The 16,826-nt window shown below is 43.4% G+C and overlaps 1 protein-coding gene across 1 annotated transcript in view; it reads right to left on the bottom strand.

The window, feature by feature from the left end:
- Window positions 1-252: 252 nt before the first annotated feature.
- LOC142363989 (myosin heavy chain, embryonic smooth muscle isoform-like) overlaps window positions 253-16,826 on the bottom strand; it is a 51,960-nt gene continuing 35,386 nt past the window's right edge. The window contains exons 4-19 of the mRNA XM_075441913.1: window positions 15,272-15,461; window positions 15,026-15,170; window positions 13,401-13,607; window positions 12,252-12,356; window positions 11,003-11,155; window positions 10,419-10,667; window positions 9,700-9,912; window positions 8,999-9,211; window positions 7,535-7,696; window positions 5,728-5,880; window positions 4,428-4,516; window positions 4,055-4,178; window positions 3,739-3,947; window positions 2,784-2,892; window positions 2,232-2,404; window positions 253-460 (exon numbers count right to left, since the gene is read on the bottom strand). Of these exons, the coding sequence (XP_075298028.1) occupies window positions 319-460; window positions 2,232-2,404; window positions 2,784-2,892; window positions 3,739-3,947; window positions 4,055-4,178; window positions 4,428-4,516; window positions 5,728-5,880; window positions 7,535-7,696; window positions 8,999-9,211; window positions 9,700-9,912; window positions 10,419-10,667; window positions 11,003-11,155; window positions 12,252-12,356; window positions 13,401-13,607; window positions 15,026-15,170; window positions 15,272-15,461 (2,636 nt within the window). The 3' untranslated portion in view covers window positions 253-318. The remainder of the gene's footprint in view (window positions 461-2,231; window positions 2,405-2,783; window positions 2,893-3,738; window positions 3,948-4,054; window positions 4,179-4,427; window positions 4,517-5,727; window positions 5,881-7,534; window positions 7,697-8,998; window positions 9,212-9,699; window positions 9,913-10,418; window positions 10,668-11,002; window positions 11,156-12,251; window positions 12,357-13,400; window positions 13,608-15,025; window positions 15,171-15,271; window positions 15,462-16,826) is intronic.

The raw sequence follows: 16,826 nt of genomic DNA, 5'->3' as shown, positions 1-16,826 counted from the left end.
ATAGTTCCATCCTTCACATGATGCTTTATAAAATGGCTATACAATGAGTATCTGGAAAATAGATGCACTGAACAGAGACAACTCCATTTTATTTACTACAGAAAAAAAGCAGTTGTAACTATATCTGAAGCAGGGTACAGTATGGTGAGGCTGGAGAGCCTTAAGACATAGTTGACCTAGGATAAGTAACCTTGTAGCATGCCGATGTCTCGTAAGGCAGATTGATGGCCACAAGGCAGTTGGGTGGTCAGGAAAGTCCTCCTCCTCCTGCCGACTGTTGTGTCAAAGGTCTCTGCATGCAAACGGTGTGATGGGGCTCTACTCGGCGGGCGCCGGCTGCGCTTCGTTCACGTCGCTGCCTTTGCTCTCCGCATCGTCGTCCGAGAGCTCCAGCGAGGCCCCTTCGAAGTGCAGCTGGCATCTCCCGGATCGACTCGAGGAGAAGGTGATGGGGCCCCCCCTTCCTGCAAACAGCAACCAGACAATACACGAAGGGTCGTGGCTCGCCCACAGCCCACGGCCCCATGCTGGTGGCTGCTCCGGGAAGACCTCCGCACTGAACCATGGAGGAACAGTTTGCCCCCAGCCACGGGGCAAATTTCACACACAGGGTCTTGAAACCCCTTCTCTGACCAAGGAGAAGACAGGCTGTGCGCAAACATTCCAGTATTCTGGTATTCCTACTTAGCGTGTACCATCATCTTAATTTTGCAAGTCCCAAGCAACCTAAAATGTTGCCTCTGTACAAGCACCAAGCACAGACCAAGTCCTAAACAGAGCAGGGTCTCTAAAATAATACCAACTACTCGTTTGTGCAGCGCTGCGCTGCACCCCTCCTGCCGCTCCTGTAAGCCTCTCTCCACCCCCGAGATGGTTTTGTTCTGCAGCAACCTCACCACTGCTGTCTCCCATCTGTACTCGGTAGAGACCTTGATCTCCAAGAGCTGCTCTCAAGGAAAATGCTGAGACATTCCCACTGGAGTGGGTATGGGAAAAAAAGGGATTGGTACCAGCCACTGGAAAAATCACATAACCACAGAATGGTGGGGGTTGGAAGGGACCTCTGTGGGTCACCCAGCCCAACCCCCTGCCCAAGCAGGGTCACCCAGAGCAGGCTGCACAGCACCGCGTCCAGGTGGGGCTGGAATATCTCCAGAGAAGGAGAATCCACAGCCTCCCTGGGCAGCCTGGGCCAGGGCTCCGTCACCCTCAGAGGGAAGAAGTTCTTCCTCGTGTTCAGCTGGATCTTCCTCAGCTTCAGTTTGTGCCCATTGCCCCTTGTCCTGTCGCTGGGCACCACTGGAAAGAGTCTGGCCCCATCCTCCTGACACTCACTCTGCAGATATTTATCAGCATTTCTAAGGTCCCCTCTCAGCCTTCTCTTCTTCAGGCTGAACAAGCCCAACTCCCTCAGCCTCTCCTCGTAGGAGAGATGCTCCAGTCCCCTCACCATCCTCATAGCCCTCCGCTGGACTATCTCCAGTAGCTCCTCATCTTTCTTGAACTGGGGAGCCCAGCACTGGACACAGCACTCCAGATGGGGCCTCACTAGGGCAGTGTAGAGGGGAAGGAGAACCTCCCTCGACCTGCTGCCCACACTCCTTTTGATGCACCCCAGGATCCCATTGGCCTTCTTGGCACCCAGGGCACGCTGCTGGCTCATGGTCAACCTGTCGTCCGCCAGAACACCCAGGTCCCTCTCTGTGAGCTGCTCTCCAGCAGGTCCGCCCCAGCCTGTACTGGTGCCTGGGGTTGTTCCTCCCCAGGTGCAGGACCCTGCACTTGCCCTTGCTGAACCTCATCAGGTTCCTTTCTGCCCAACTCTCCAGTCTGTCCAGGTCTCGCTGAATAGCAGTACAGCCTGCTGGTGTATCTACCACTCCTCCCAGTTTGGTGTCATCAGCAAACTTGCTGAGGGTACACTCCGTCTCTTCATCCAGGTCACTGATGAAGTTAAACAAGACTGGGCCCAGTACTGACCCCTGAGGCACACCACTAGTTACCGGCCTCCAACCAGACTCGGCGCCGCTGATGACAGCCCTCTGAGCTCTGCCATTCAGCCAGTTTTCAATCCACCGCACCGAGCACTCATCCAGCCCACATTTCCTGAGCTGAACATCCCTAACACCAGCAGCGCCACAGCTGGATACTGCCCAAGGATGCACTGCGGAGAGTCTGTGGGCACACGAGGGCTCAGACAAACCCTGCCCACCGCCACTGGCACCACCTACCTTAGCCTGATCTTCAGGGTGCTGACCTCCCGGCTCAGGCCCTCGTTAGCCTCTGTGGCATCGTCCAGCTCACGCTGAAGTTTACATCGGGAAGCATTTGCAAGTGTGGCTTCCTCTTCATCCTCCTCCAGCTGGCGTTTGAGCTGCTTCATTCTGGCATTTGCCTTTTCCATCTGAAATATAAACCCAGGGACTCAGGATCAAACTAGACAGCTGCAACGCCACGACCAGGAGTTAGCCAACGTCCTGTCCACACAACCACTCCAGCTGGAGATGAACCAACACAGCCTCACTGCAGACTCCAGCCCGGGCTCCTGGAAACACTGCAGAGCTCCTGGGTCTGGGAGACCAGGATGCGTAACGGACCGTCACATCAGAGCTATCACGGGGAGGTTTTGACCACTGGGAACTACTCTAGTGGTTTAGTCATCAAGATAGATTCCCCAACATCTTTTCATTAACATACTTCTTAGCAAGCCCTTTCTACTTAAAGTATGGTTTTATTTACCTTTTCTGAGAAATAGGCCTCAAAAGCTAAGCCCTTCCACCTACCGGCTCCTTGTACTGGTCTGCGTGTCGACGCTCATCCTCCACCTGCATGAAGACTTCCTTCAATTTCTTCTCCGTACGACGGACCAGTTTGTTAGCAGCTGCTCTTTCCCTAGAATAATCAAAAGCCGTCATTTGTCCCAGTACTTGAAGGCCAGGAAGACAAAATCTGTTCCTTCTGAAAGGCTCTCGCCTCATGGTGTAACTGATACTTGAGTTCTCCTAACACGCCTGCCACCATCAACAGCAGCAACAGTTTTAGCGTGCTGGTGGTTGGCTGGGATGCAGCTTTGAAAACATGAAGCCTTTGCACTGGAGCAATACCAGTATGGTATGCAGGTTCAAAAGAGGGATATCAAGGTGCTTCTTACAGAGTTATTGCTAACCAGTAAAATGTTCCTCCCATAGAGCCAAAAGCACAGAAAGAACAAAGATTGTTATAAGACCTTCAGATTCTGGGAGGAACTAGCTTAAAACAAATACCTATATTTGGAGGACCAAGATGACAAGGATAGACAGGAAGAGCTCACTGCAGAAAGACTTCTGCAGAGTACAGGATTCATCTCAACCAACTAAAGCTGTCACACCTAAGCTCTTCAACTGGCTTCCTCTAACCAAAGAGACCAGGTGTCTCAAGGCGATGTTTCATCTTGTCTCAAGAAACTTCTGCATCACCTTGTGCATCCTGGGACTACCAGTCAACATATTCACCTGGTTAATGTCCAGAGTTAATTCAGCAGCTTTAGTTACGGAGCAAATAGTTTCTGAAAGTTTCAACCCCAGTTACTTTGCAGCTCTCTTGTCAAAATGTGTCCCCCAAACAGTAGGTTTCCTGATCAGAAACCCCAATGCCTTTGCCGGAAGCTCATATCTCAGCCCTACAAAAACCTAAGGCACAGAGGTTTCAGACATGGCAAACACAAGCAAACAGATTTCTTTTTTTTCTTTTTCTCCTTACTTGGCTTCCTGCTCAAGCTGTTCTTCTAGCTGCACAATCTTGGCTTCTAGAGTAGAAATTGTTGCCTTGAACTTCGACTTCACAGATCCCTCCAGTTCCCGCAACTTGGCTTTCAGCTCTTTGTTCTGCCTTTCTAGCTGCTGCCGTGCGTTTTCACTCTTCTGGGCAGCACTCCGCTCCCCAGCTAGCTCAGAATTCAGCGTGTCAATCTTTCAGAGGAGAACGATAGAAGATCATTTGGTGCTATTGAGATCCTCCACTTATCTGCACACTGAAACATAGATTGCCCCTACAGCATTGCCACCAACGGACTCACCTGCAACGTGGTCTTTAGGAACCGCTCATTGAGAAGCTCCATGTTGCTCTGCTCTTCCTTGAGCTCTTCCTCCAATTGTGCAATCCGAGCTTCCAGCCGGCGCTTCTCATCCAGCAGCGCTGACCTAGAAAAGAAGTATTTGGGTCAAGACACGCGCAGATCTGATACAAAGCAACCGGCTATTTTGCTTTTGATACTTTAGACATTCCAAACTGTAACGAGAAGCTACTGTGTAAGCAATTCTGTTCGTAACAAGAAGGAATTTTTATCGGGACAACAGGTCAAAACAGAAATTGCAAGCAGGCTACCAAGAACTGCAGCTGCTGGTGCCTGAAGTTCTTCAGATGCACAATTAATACATTTGATGACTCACTTTCCCGAAGCACTGTTTGCAATCTCATCAGCCAACTCATCCCTTTCTTGCTCAGCATGACGACGAGCTCTTTCAGACGCAGCAAACTCCTGTGAAGGTTTAGGAAATATTCATTACAGCATTAGGAATCTCAAAACTTCTGCAACAATTATGCCTTCTAATAACTTCTGGGAGATGCTGTGAAGTGTGATATCGCCGAGGTCTTTTCATGGATAAACAGAATCAACAGCTGTAAAAGCTAGCAGGACGCATCACCTTGATCTTTCCCTCCTGTAACTGCCACATGACTACTATGAATTTACTTCTCCCCGTCCCCTGAAAAGGCCAGTAACATTCAAGCCCTAAGCAGGAGGAGAAAACCGTTCTGTCACATGCTCTAATTCATTAAGTATAACGTGGGCACTAAATTAAGCAAATTTTTTAGGTTCCTACAGAGTACGTAGCATGACTGAAAGCAAAGTATAGAAAATGAATTTTTAGCACAAAAGTATAACAGTACTGAATCTTGTATTGTGAAATTGTATTGAGTGGTAGAAACACCCAGACATTCACCAAGAAGGACACAATCTAATGCACTGCAAGTGCAAGACAGACAAGTTTGAAGTCTGTGAAAGAATGACATGGAGAAGCTCTAGTAAGTTGTAGGTAAAAGTCTCAAACATTAAGTGCAGTGTAAGCTGAGTGATTGCTTCAACCTTTGCAGCTAACAGGGTAAAAAGAGGTCGTCTCTCACACAAGGCAATTCTGTTGCCTTCAAACCTCAAACGTTTAACCTTGTGGCAGACAACGGAGATAATCGGGGATAAGTGACAGTGATATGTAGCACGACTTGGAGCTCTTACATGAATTGCCAACAATGAGGGAACAGATGCCCGTAAAAGAAAGGGATGAGGACCTCAGATAGCAGAGAGATAAACCTCCACAGACTTACATGGTGCACTGAGGTACTGGAGAGATTGTTAGGTTTTTATATACTTCCAATGACCAGTTTTAGTACTGACAGTGTGCACCACAGCTTCCAGAGACTCTCAAACCACCTTGTAAATTTTAGTGAGGCTTGAAATCTGTTTAAGCAGTAGTAAGGCTTCCCTGCTACCCAGGCAGGGAAAGGAAGTCCAGACTACTAGAAGGATTCCTACAAAGCTATAAGAAGCTCACTAATGACCTGGGGCAGTGAGGAAGAGAAACATCTCCAGGCTCCCACTTTTCTGTTCCACTCACTGGATGGCTTTTTACTTTTTCTTTTTTTAAAAAAAACCAAACACCCTCTGGCCTTCCCCTTTTCTCTAGAAAGAAAAACAGATTTCTTGGATTTCAATCTCATCTCTTGGAGCTGGAGTATTTCTGCTTCAAGACATTTGAGCTTCTTTTCACTTTCTTTGGACTGTGCAAAGATCTCATCTCTGGATGCAAGGGCTTCTTCTAGCTCCAGCTGGTAGTGTTTCATTTGAGCCTGCAGTTGGAGAGCAGAGGAAAGAATAAGCCATGATACAGCAGGACAACCACAAGATTTATTAGTAGCTCTGAAGCTTTTTTGCCCTTAGGAGGCAAGACCTTCCTCCTAAAGTGGCTTCATTCCACTTAAATATATTTATTTTCAGTTCTTATTTTCATAGAATTATAGAATGGTTTGGGTTGGACAGGACCTTTAAAGATCAGAGTTCTATCCCTCTGCCACGGGAAGAGACACCTTCCAGGCTGCTCAAAGCCCCATTCAACCTGGCCTTGAACACTGCCAGGGAGGGGGCAGCCACAGCTTCTCTGGGCAACCTGGGCCAGTGCCTCATCACCCTCAGAGTGAAGAATTTCTTTCTTATATCCAATTTAAAGCTACCCTCTTTCAGTCTAAAACCTTCGTTTTCTCATCTTTCCATCACTCACTCCTCATCAGAAATATCCCATTAGAAGACTTCACTTCATTTATTAGTATATTTCTTGTAGGAAAAAACCTCTAGTAGAGGTAGTAGAGATACCTTTGTAGTAGATAGGTAATGCTCTTGCAATTGTCTTGGAAAAAAACAAACCTATTTACTTAAATTGACTGATAAAACCTATTACAAGTACTCAAGGTAAGAAACTTCTCAGTGTAGAAGTACCACAATTCACCATTTTGCACATATAACGTAGAAGCACATACTTATCCTTCCCGTAAGACACTTAACACAGACTGATAATTCACACAAGTTTGACTTCAGATGCTAAAAGAATAAAGCTGGAGAAACTGCATTTAAGTTGTACCTGCATCTTCGCAATACCACTAATCATGAGAGCACTTATTTCAGGTGCTTGCATGAAAGTGTACAGAGATCAGGTATGAACTCTGTAACTGACTCAGCCTCTGGGAATAGAGAAGCCGCTACTGCTAGGTACCAGCATTTCTTGCTTTAATCTCCATTCCCTTCTCATCCAGCGCCTGGACCATGTTCCAGAATTGCCCTCATTCAGTTGAAGTAGGATTGCCAAGGAATAGAGTGGACAGGGCAGAAAGGCAATGCAGTTTGCTCTATGCTTTACATGGTCTTGCCATGGCCTCATACTCCTGCAGCTTTGGGCCATGGCACTGAAAGCCTTGGGAAAACTGACCTCTACTAAAGATGGAGTATTTCTCTGGGAATGGGAAATAAATCCTTGACACAAGTACTGGATTCTTCTTGCCAATCTAAAAAGAATAGGCATCTTGGAGCTTTTTCAAAGCAACTAAAATTTACTCCTCCTATTTCTCTGGAGCATTTTTGGCTTCCTCAACTAGAGGAAGTAGCAATCAGCAAGAGCTGAGCTGAAATCAGTAAATTCAAAGATACAAACAACCATAAATTTTAAAGATTCAGCCTCAAAAGCAATCCTCAGTAAATCCTTATGCAAAGCATTGAAAATGATCACTATTGAATAGAAGTACGTGGGGGACAATCTTAACTCCTTAGCAACAAAAGGATGAGAGGAGTTTTGAGCGGCTGATAAGTTCAGGCCAGATACTGTGACGTGTGCCAGCATAGCTGAGTCTGATACTCCTTCTTGCCTTCACACTACAAATGCATGTAACGAAAAGCAGCACCCTTGACACACTGTCAGCAGGAGGGAAAGCAGCTCAGCTGATTTGCTGTGCCTACCTGGAGCTTACGTAGCTGTTTGATTGCTTCACCTCGAGCCTTGTTTGCAGCTTCTGTCTGACCTTCCAGGTCTTTCGTATCCATCTCCATTTCCTTCTTGGCTGCCACAGCAAGAGCCCTCTGTTTGCACTCATCTTCCAGTTCTGCCTCCAGCTCTCGCACCTGTGAAATCAAGGGATTTAACAGGCTCAAGCTCCAGGAACAGAGCAAACACAAAATCCTAACAAAATGGCTGATGAATCCAAAAGGCCTTTGCAGATCAGAATTAGCATTACTTGATTCGAAGAGCCTACAGAACTCAGCTACATGGGAAGACACTGCAGACGGCAAAAAAATCCACAAACTGGAAGCAGAGATCTCTGAACTGACAAAAGGAAAATAAAGAAAAGAGCTCAGCATCTGAAGCATTTCCATTTCATCTGTTCAGCTACTTCATGATCAGCTTCTGGCCCAGTACATCTGTCTACATTTAGGTATGACTTGGGGGCAGATGTTGCTAATTCTGATCGAACCACTAAGAGGAAAATACGACATAGAATCACCACACATTCTCAAGAAAAAAAAAAAGAAATAATTCTCTTTGAAACAGATGTGCTACTAGAATGTATACACCAACAACTTTTCTTTTTTTCAAAAGAAAACAGAGAAGCAAAGTATCTAAGAAAACAACTAACAAGAACTAAGATGAACTCATACAACAATAAAAGTGAGCCAGAAGTGCCACAGGTTACCAACATGAAGGAATATGTTTCTTTTGAATCAAGCCTCCCTCCTCATGCCAGGTCAGGAGCTTTTGTCCAGTGCAAAACAATAGCAATTCAGCATTGCAGGGAACATCAAAAGCCTTCCAGGTCAATGGTTTTATTTATTTCTAGGAGATCTCTATACAGGTGATTCTCAGTAAGTTTTTGTTTTCTTGTGATAAATCTTGAAATATTCGGTGCTTTTTCCTTAAAGCTTTAGAAATGTTAATTTAGATCTATCTTCTCCTACAAGCATGAAATTTTAAAGGCATTTCTTTAGAATTCTAGTATCATAAGGCAGATCTGAAGAGACTCAAGTCTGGCAAATCTGGAATCTTTGCTACGTTTTTCATTTAAGAAACTGTTCACTTAATTACAGTCTTTCAGTCTATGTCGGCATCCATGGATTTGTTGCTGTACACCAAACAGGACGGGCTTGAAGGACACCCATGCAGCAACAGCCAAATCTACTTGCATGTTGAGTGCTTTTGAGGCAAGGTACAGTTGAATTGGAGGACCATCACTGGCAGACTAACATGAACAGTGGCTAATCCACAACAAGACCTATTGTCTTGTTGGTAAAGATCCATGCTTGGGACTTCTATAGGATGGGATCTTTAAGCATAGAGTTTTATTTTCCTGGTAGCAAGTTCTCAAAGCCATAGAGCTTTGTCAAAGATCATCACGCCCTTCCCACTATGAAGCACAGTAAGATACATACTTGTTTAACCAGCATCCTCTTTTTCTCTTCATTCTGTTCATCTCTGGCTTGCAGATCTCTCTCAAACTGGGCTTTCATAGCTTGCATGTTCACCTCCAAACGAAGTTTAGCATCTTCTGTGGCCTGCAGTTCATCTTCCAGTTCCTCAAGCTCAGTCGTCATCTCTTCAACCTGTAGCTCTAAAGTTCTTTTTGATTTCTCCAGTTCATGGACCTAAGCCACAAACATTAATCAGACCCTCTCAAAATCAGCAGTTAACAGCAAAAGTAGACATTATATGAACTCAGTACACCACACTTTGTGATGCTCCAAACTGGACAATCAGAACAGGGAGAGCAGCATCTCTAAGATACAGATTAGAGAACCAAACAAACATCCGTGCAGATGAATGGAGAGATGAGCTGTGCAATATTCACAGAGAAAAAGTAGTAGTAGTAAGACAAGCTCTTAAATCCAGCACAAGTGCCATTAGGCATTTGGCCAGCAACTGTTGCTCTCCAAGTCTTCACATCTTTTGAACAGGCCTCATCTTAATAGAGACCACCCTCTTGTTCTGAGCATTAATTCCTCCAGAATTCTGGGTTACAAATCAGCCTCAAAACGTTCCATATTTGTGTCAAAAACACTTCTCCAACCAGGCAATTTTCCTGTGTTGTTCCCTGTGCAGTTCATAACAAAATAGGGTCTGGAAAGTTACTTACATTTTTGCCCACATCATCTTTCGAGCTCATTAAGTCTTCCATATCTGCCCGCAACTGTTTGTTCTGTCTTTCAAACTCTTCCTTAGCTTCCAGGGCTTCTTCCAAAGCCCGAGCCAGAGACAGTGCTTTGGTTTCCTTCTCCCTTGCCTCTGCTTCAGCACGATCTCTTTCCTCTGCATATCTGGCAGAAATGTTCTTTTCTTCTGCCAGCATCTGAATATAAGAAACAATTAATCCATCTCATCAGTTCTATAATCAGGTCCTTCCTGCCTCAGAGGTGTTTTAGTCACTGAAGTGGTGAATGCTCTAAGTTTAACTGGCATTCAGAAGCTGTCTAGTCTCTCAGTCTTGATCCAAAGGCTAGTAAGAAAACAGCTACAGCTACTCTGGAATGAGGTGAGGAAAGCAAGCTACTAATAAAGATGAAATAATTTTCCTATTATTTCCATCGTTCAGTCTTCACACTCTTTCTTAGTCTATCCTGAGGGATTACAATAATAGTCTGAAGTTTTTGTTCCAATAGAATTTCTTTTTTGTATATAAAGAGCTTATTACTTGATCTAACAAGACTCCAAGATGGCATTTAGCTCACTGAAGTTAGAAGCAACAAGTTACTCCTAACAAAGGCCAAGCTGCTCCCAAAAGATTTATCAATCAACACAAACAAGATGCCATTTAAAAATCATAGAAATCAGCAAGATGACAGGAAACTAGACTACCTGATCAAACTTCTTCAGCTTTTTCTTCAGGCTATAAACAATCTGGCGCTGATGATCTAGGTCTACCACCACGTAATCCAGCTCTTGCTGCAGGCGATTCTTTGTCTTTTCCAGTTTGTCATAAGCCATTGCCTTCTCCTCTAGACGTTGGCTTAAGGACTCTGCGTCCTTCAGTAATTTCTTTTTGTTTTCCTCCAAGCCTTCAATGGTTCCCAAGTCATCATCTACCTTTTTCTTAGCATCAGCCAACTGAAATTAAATAAAAGAAAATAATGTTCCTTGGTACATCATGAAAAGGAAAGAAAGGCAACAAGTCAAAAATACAAAACTAGGTGTTATTGCTAGCTAGAGTAACACAAAAATTATGAGCTAACAGGAGTCCAAGTAGGGGAAAGTCCTGTCCACTGCAGTTAGTTGTACTGGTCACTATGGCAATTGAGAAAGTCCATGGAAAATTTTATTCCAAAGTGTGGTCGAGCATACGTGCAAGTTACATGACATTTTTCCAAGAGGTTTAGGACACCAATTCATCTCACCTGGAACGTGCAGCCCTTACAGAAGTCTTGCCATGTACAACAGCTTACCTGTGATTGTAAGGCAAGCATCTGTTTCTCCAGATTCTTTCTGGCCTCCTCTTCCTCTTCCTGCTGCTCTTCCAGGTTGTTCTTCTCCTCTTCCAGCTGCCTAATCCTACTGCTCAGGTTGAGTTTCTGGCGGGTTTCTTCCTGAAGCAGCTCCTGTTACACAAACAGGCATATTCAAAGTTCAGTTTGGTTCATAGAGTGTTAAGTGTGGCCTTGGCCCACCACCCTCCATTACTCTACTTGGAGGTTCAGGTTTGATTATTTTTCTCTCAGCAGTTTTGTACAACGACATGCTTATGAAGCCATCCGTAATCTGGGTTTTCAAAAAGGTACTGCTCAGTCATTTGGGGCACACTTAAGCCTTTATGAAGCGTATTTCTCAGAGAATCCATGCCACTGTCTGTTCAGAGAAGCCAATGGATGATACTTTTCTATCTTCAAAGGGACAAGCACAGCAGTTGCCTTCAAAATATATCTTTGTTTTCCAACAAGCATATAGAGTCCCTATTTTAAACCACCTGAGACGAATATATAGCAACAAATCCTGCAATGACAGCATGCTTTCAAGATTCACTGCATTGCTTAAATGTAAAGGTCAGTTTAAAGACAGCTGTAATTTGGCAGTGGAAATTTCTGTCATAACCGAGACTAATGAAAAGTGTAACCACCAGCCCTCTCTTCCCTCACCCTGTTCCTCACAGAACTCTCCAACTGTAATGAACATTACTCGAATAGTCACCATTAGCATTTTTATACAGGGGAAAAAAAAAAGAGTATATTTAAGTGATGAATACATGTATCAAGCTGCACTATTTAACCCAAAAAGCAAACACTGGCAGTTTCAACAACTTAAGCTGAAGTCAGTAAAGAACTTCAGCCTAAGTCAGTAAAAGACAGGGTATTGTCCCTCGTGCCTTTCACACACCCCAAGGACCTTATTTGCATTAACATCCTACTTGGAAAGGTTTTTTTGACTTAATGCTTATCTCCCACAGAGACTAAGAAATAAAAAAGAGAAACTGAAAGGCTACAGTCTATCAAGCAGTAAATCTTAGATAATGAAAAACTGGCTCCACATGTAGCTGAGCAATCATCATACATCGCATTTCACTAGACTTCAATAGGAAATACAGCTTCTACCCATGGGGCTTTCCAAACCATGAATGAAAATGTATTTTCTGTTATGCAGTTAGCATTTCAATGAGGAACAAAGCTTCAGCGTTAAGTTCAAGCTTCACTGCACACACACCTGTGTATCCTGAAGCTGAGATTTCAAACTAGCCGCATCCTTGGCAAACTTAATGCCTTTCTTCTCTGCTTCCTCCAGGAGACTTGAGACATTATCCAACTCGTTCTGCAAAGCAAGCAGTCTAAAGGTAATAACGCGCAGCAGATCCATGGCAAAGCCTACATCTGACACGGAACACAAAACCTCCACAAATTCCGTGGAAGGCAAGACAACAACACATCCCAGGTACAACAAGCTAAGAATACTGAAGTTTGGTTAGAAACGTGTCAGTCCTGAACTTAAGACAGAACATAATAAGAGTTAGCCATGGTATTTAGCAGAGCATGTCATTCCAAAATCTACAGTCATATTTAAAGCTATTTTTCATTATAGGATCATGTATTTTATAGGACCGTGTATTTTACAGTGCCATTAATTCAAGGATTATCAGGGTGGCAGCTGGGTTTAAAGCATCACTGCAAGAGAAAAGGTCAATGCCAGGTGCCAATTCTTGCTATTTTAGGCTATGCTACTTGTATATACAGTGAGAGACTGCCAAAACGCTTCCCCCAAAAAGAATGGGGCCATTCCCTTTTTCAAGCACTTTAGCTTGATTTACTCATAATACTCTTTGCTGTGGCTAAGAAGTCAGCTCTGACTGCATTTTGTCTATTTTCTCCATTTCGCAGAGGAACAGCCCTTTACTTGCAATCCCTATCTGTCAAGTTCCTTTTGAAGCACAAAAGGAAACGTGTGGCCATCATCAATCAGTACATTTTTGCTCAAGCCTACAAATGAGCTCAGCCCACTCTACTCAACTCCACATCCAAGCCAAAAACCTGTAGGCCAGCTGTCAGCAGAGCCTCCTACAGGATTTGGTCTCCAAAATGGGAAGCCATGTACTTCAAAGCCACTGTGATTCTTACATAGTCCAAAAAGTTCAGGATTCATGTCATGGCTCTCCAGCTATCTGAGGTGTGTCACCACTTTCAAGCCCCTCAAGTACACGAGTACATGACTGAGATCGCCTCCCACATCAACTACAGTCCCCGTTCCTGTAGACCTAGCTGCATCTTTGATAGTCATTCCTCCTAGCCACTTCTGTATATGGTTAAAGCTTTTACTTTCTTGTGTATAGTTCAGCAGTTTAGGAATTCCATACAGCCTTACCTGCAGCTTGTTAGCTTTCTCCACCAGCTCCACCCTCAGTCTTTCTCCTTCTGTGACCCTAGCAGTTAGCTCTTGCACCTGAGCATCGAGCTTCTTCCTCTCATGTTCAGACTCTGCCTCAACCTGCTGCAGTACCTTCACTTCACAGGCCAACTCCTTGTTGTCGGACTCTAGGCCTTGCTTGTTTTGTTCAAGATTTGCTTTGAACTAGGAAAAACAAAAGGGAAGAACTTCAACACTTTTTTACATATCAATAAAGTTTTCTGCTAAAAATATTCAGTCCAGCAAATCAGGATTATAAGCTCAAAGATAAAACAACTGCTCAGCAAGTTGTAAGTAGGGAGCATTTAAAATCCTGCTGTGTAACATTTTGCATATGTTAGCCAAAAAAATTAAGGTAATGCAAGTTAATCCACTCTCAGATATCACAGGTAACAGCGAGGACCAGAAGATATTTCTATGAATTCAGTAAGATCTGGGATGTCAGTGCTGTGAAAGGACCATGTGAGTAGCACTGAGCAGGAAGGAATGTGCCCATTAACAGATCAGCATGGCTCATCTCACAGAAATAAAAGGAAAGATATCAGCTACAGCTGCCCTGATTTTAGTAGGCATAGCAGCCTGGAGGTGCATAATAAAGCACTTTTCACCACTGCGCTGACATTTGTCAAAAACCTTTTTAAAAAGGTAGTAATTGCCATAAGGGATGTTTAAGTGCCATTCTTACTATATTGCCAGAACTGACAATCTTATCACAGGACCTTTGTTTAAGATTGTAGGGTATTTTTCTGTCTTTTTATGCTCTTATTGAGAATATTTAATGAATAAGGACCACAGGAAACACGTAAGATTTTCAGGTGAATAAACTATAATTTCCATCAGGTTTAACTACTATATTTCTCACGTAGTATTTTAAACTAAGGAGGCTTCTGAAATATTCCTACACAAAAATATTACTACAGTATATGAACTGTCCACACCTATATCTGTGAATGACTAGAAATAAAATTTTACAAGCTAGAGATACTTTTTTTTTTTTTTGGCAGTGTTGGATTAATTCTACTTCTGAACAAAGACACTGAAGCTGCACTGGTAGGAACCACGTTGTCCAGGTGTGCCGCTTCCTCTGCTCTGGCAGGGGTTACCAGAGACACAATATAACTCTGCAAATCAGCAAGATACTCCACAGATATCTAGCACTGGAGGTCACGGTACAAGCATAAAGTGAAGAGTGGCTGGAAGAACTTTTACGCTACCCGTACTCACAGTTTGTTATTTGTGAGTGTTGACATGACAATTACCTTATTTGCAACCATTCCGCAGTTCGCTTAGGCAGAGAACTGCTTTTCACCAAATAAGCACATAGGCTGCTCGAGAATTCCGACAAAAGTACTACATCAATTTATCTCTAGGTGCACTGTTTCCAGGTCTAACAAACACTTTTAGATAGTCTTGGCATCTATCTGAAAAGTTGCTATATGTTCAAACCAGCAGGATATATTTGATTCAACTGCAGTAGTTAAGTATGTACAGAGGACAATCACTGGAAGTGACCACGCCACTTATGTTACTTATAAAAGTCCTGAAGCTGAAAAATGTATTTCTGTAATTAATTTTCTGCTCACCCTTTTGGCCTCTTCCAGTTGTTCAGAGAGCTCTTCCAGGGCAGTAGCATGCCTCTGCCTGATTTCCTGGATCTGTGCTTCATGGTTTTTGGTTTCCTCTTCAATTGCTTTCTTCAGTTCAGCCACCTCCTGCTCTCGCTTTGTCCTAGAGGAAGCATCAATAGTTATCAAAAATCAACATTTTAGTCTTTTGTAAATTCAAGGTGAATTTTAATGGTGCCTGCTTATACAGACACATGATCCTACCTCAGCTCTTGCTGTGCTGCAGTGGTATCCAAGGTATCTTCTTGTTCAGTTTTTAAAGCCTCCAGCTCTTCACTTAAATCTCTTTTCTGCTTTTCCGCCTTGTTGCGAGATGTCTTCTCCTCCTTTTTTTGTCTTCTCCTTTTTTTTTGTCTTCCCCTTTTTTTTGTCTTCTCCTCCTTTTTTAAGCACTCTATGGAAGTAAAGGATTACATTTATAAGCAATTTTTTCCTGTTGTTATCCTCAGAAGGTTCAGGGGCAGGGCAATGGGACAGCAAGAAGGGTGGGAAGTTTAATATACACTGTGTCAATTCTTTCTCCAGACTGCAGCTGGAAGGGTGACTGGGAAAGATGAAATAGCAAAGTAGAACTGCATGATTCAGATAGAAAGTCAAGAAAAAGTCAATGACTGGAGAAAAAAATTTGAAGTAAGGTAACAAACATAATCACATGTTGACAGAAAAATAAGGAATAGAATCTAACAGAAGAGCAGTTTGAGCTGCTCGGCCAGGTGATCGCAGACATCAGGATTCAAAAATGAAGAACTACAGACTGGAAAAAATTATGGCTTGCATAGTTGTGGAAGGGCTAGGCTAGACTCCAAAAGGTCTACTGGAAAATAGTGTAACTTAAAGAAAACTTGGATAAACAATTTTTGCAAGTATCTGTACCACTAACTCACATCCCATTGATATTTAGCAAGACTTTGCAACCCTGATAGCCTCCAGTAATTTCCTTGTGTAGCCAAGATACTCCTGCCCTAAGGTATTTCTTTGTGAAAACCATCCAGTTATCAGTGCCCTAGCAATAAAATACATTTAGATGATCTGCCTGTGGTCTGATTAAGATAGTTATTGGCTGCATTGTCTACAGTTAGCTAATGACCAGGTATGTAATATATTGAAGTCACAGGAAGGTTTTGCTTAGCATAGCATTAGCACAATTCAACATCTATTAGAATAAATGTAAGTTATTAGACTTGTTCAATACTTTGTGGGTTCTCAGTGCAGGGGTTTCTCACACCCCTCCTAAGCCTGCTACAAGATCAGGACATCTTCTACATGGAGCCATATTCAAGAATCATATCTTAGAGCTACCGAGGGGTATTTGGGATTTTCCAGACAATCTAAAGTAACATTGTTTTTCTCTAAACAGCTCCTCATTCAAAAAAAAAAATAGCACTTTTCTCTGTTTTTACATTATATTTCTGGCAGGTGACAGAAGAGTGTCATAAGACACAATTTCGCAATGGGGAAAACTCACAGTAAACTGAATTAGTGGGGTTTTTTTTGGGTTTTGTGGGTTTTTGTTGCCCCCCCCCCCCAAATTTCAGTACTTACCTGTGTCAAGACGCTAGCAGAGTGACCTTCATGGCTTCTTGAATTGTCTCAAAGAGTATCATTTTACTGTGCTTTACTAGCCAAGCAGTTGCATGCCTTATATTTAAGCTTTAATTTCCATTTCTAAGGTCATCACTCTGGGAACAGCACCATAACCAACCACATCTGTCAAGTATCTTCAGAAACACTAGTCCCAATTTAAGTACACAACTACTCA

This window comes from Opisthocomus hoazin, chromosome 23 (genome assembly GCF_030867145.1).
Source record: "Opisthocomus hoazin isolate bOpiHoa1 chromosome 23, bOpiHoa1.hap1, whole genome shotgun sequence".
NCBI classification, from domain to species: domain Eukaryota; kingdom Metazoa; phylum Chordata; class Aves; order Opisthocomiformes; family Opisthocomidae; genus Opisthocomus; species Opisthocomus hoazin.
The sequence above is the reverse complement of the archived record's forward strand: the minus strand, read 5'-3'. Positions and strand labels throughout refer to the sequence as shown.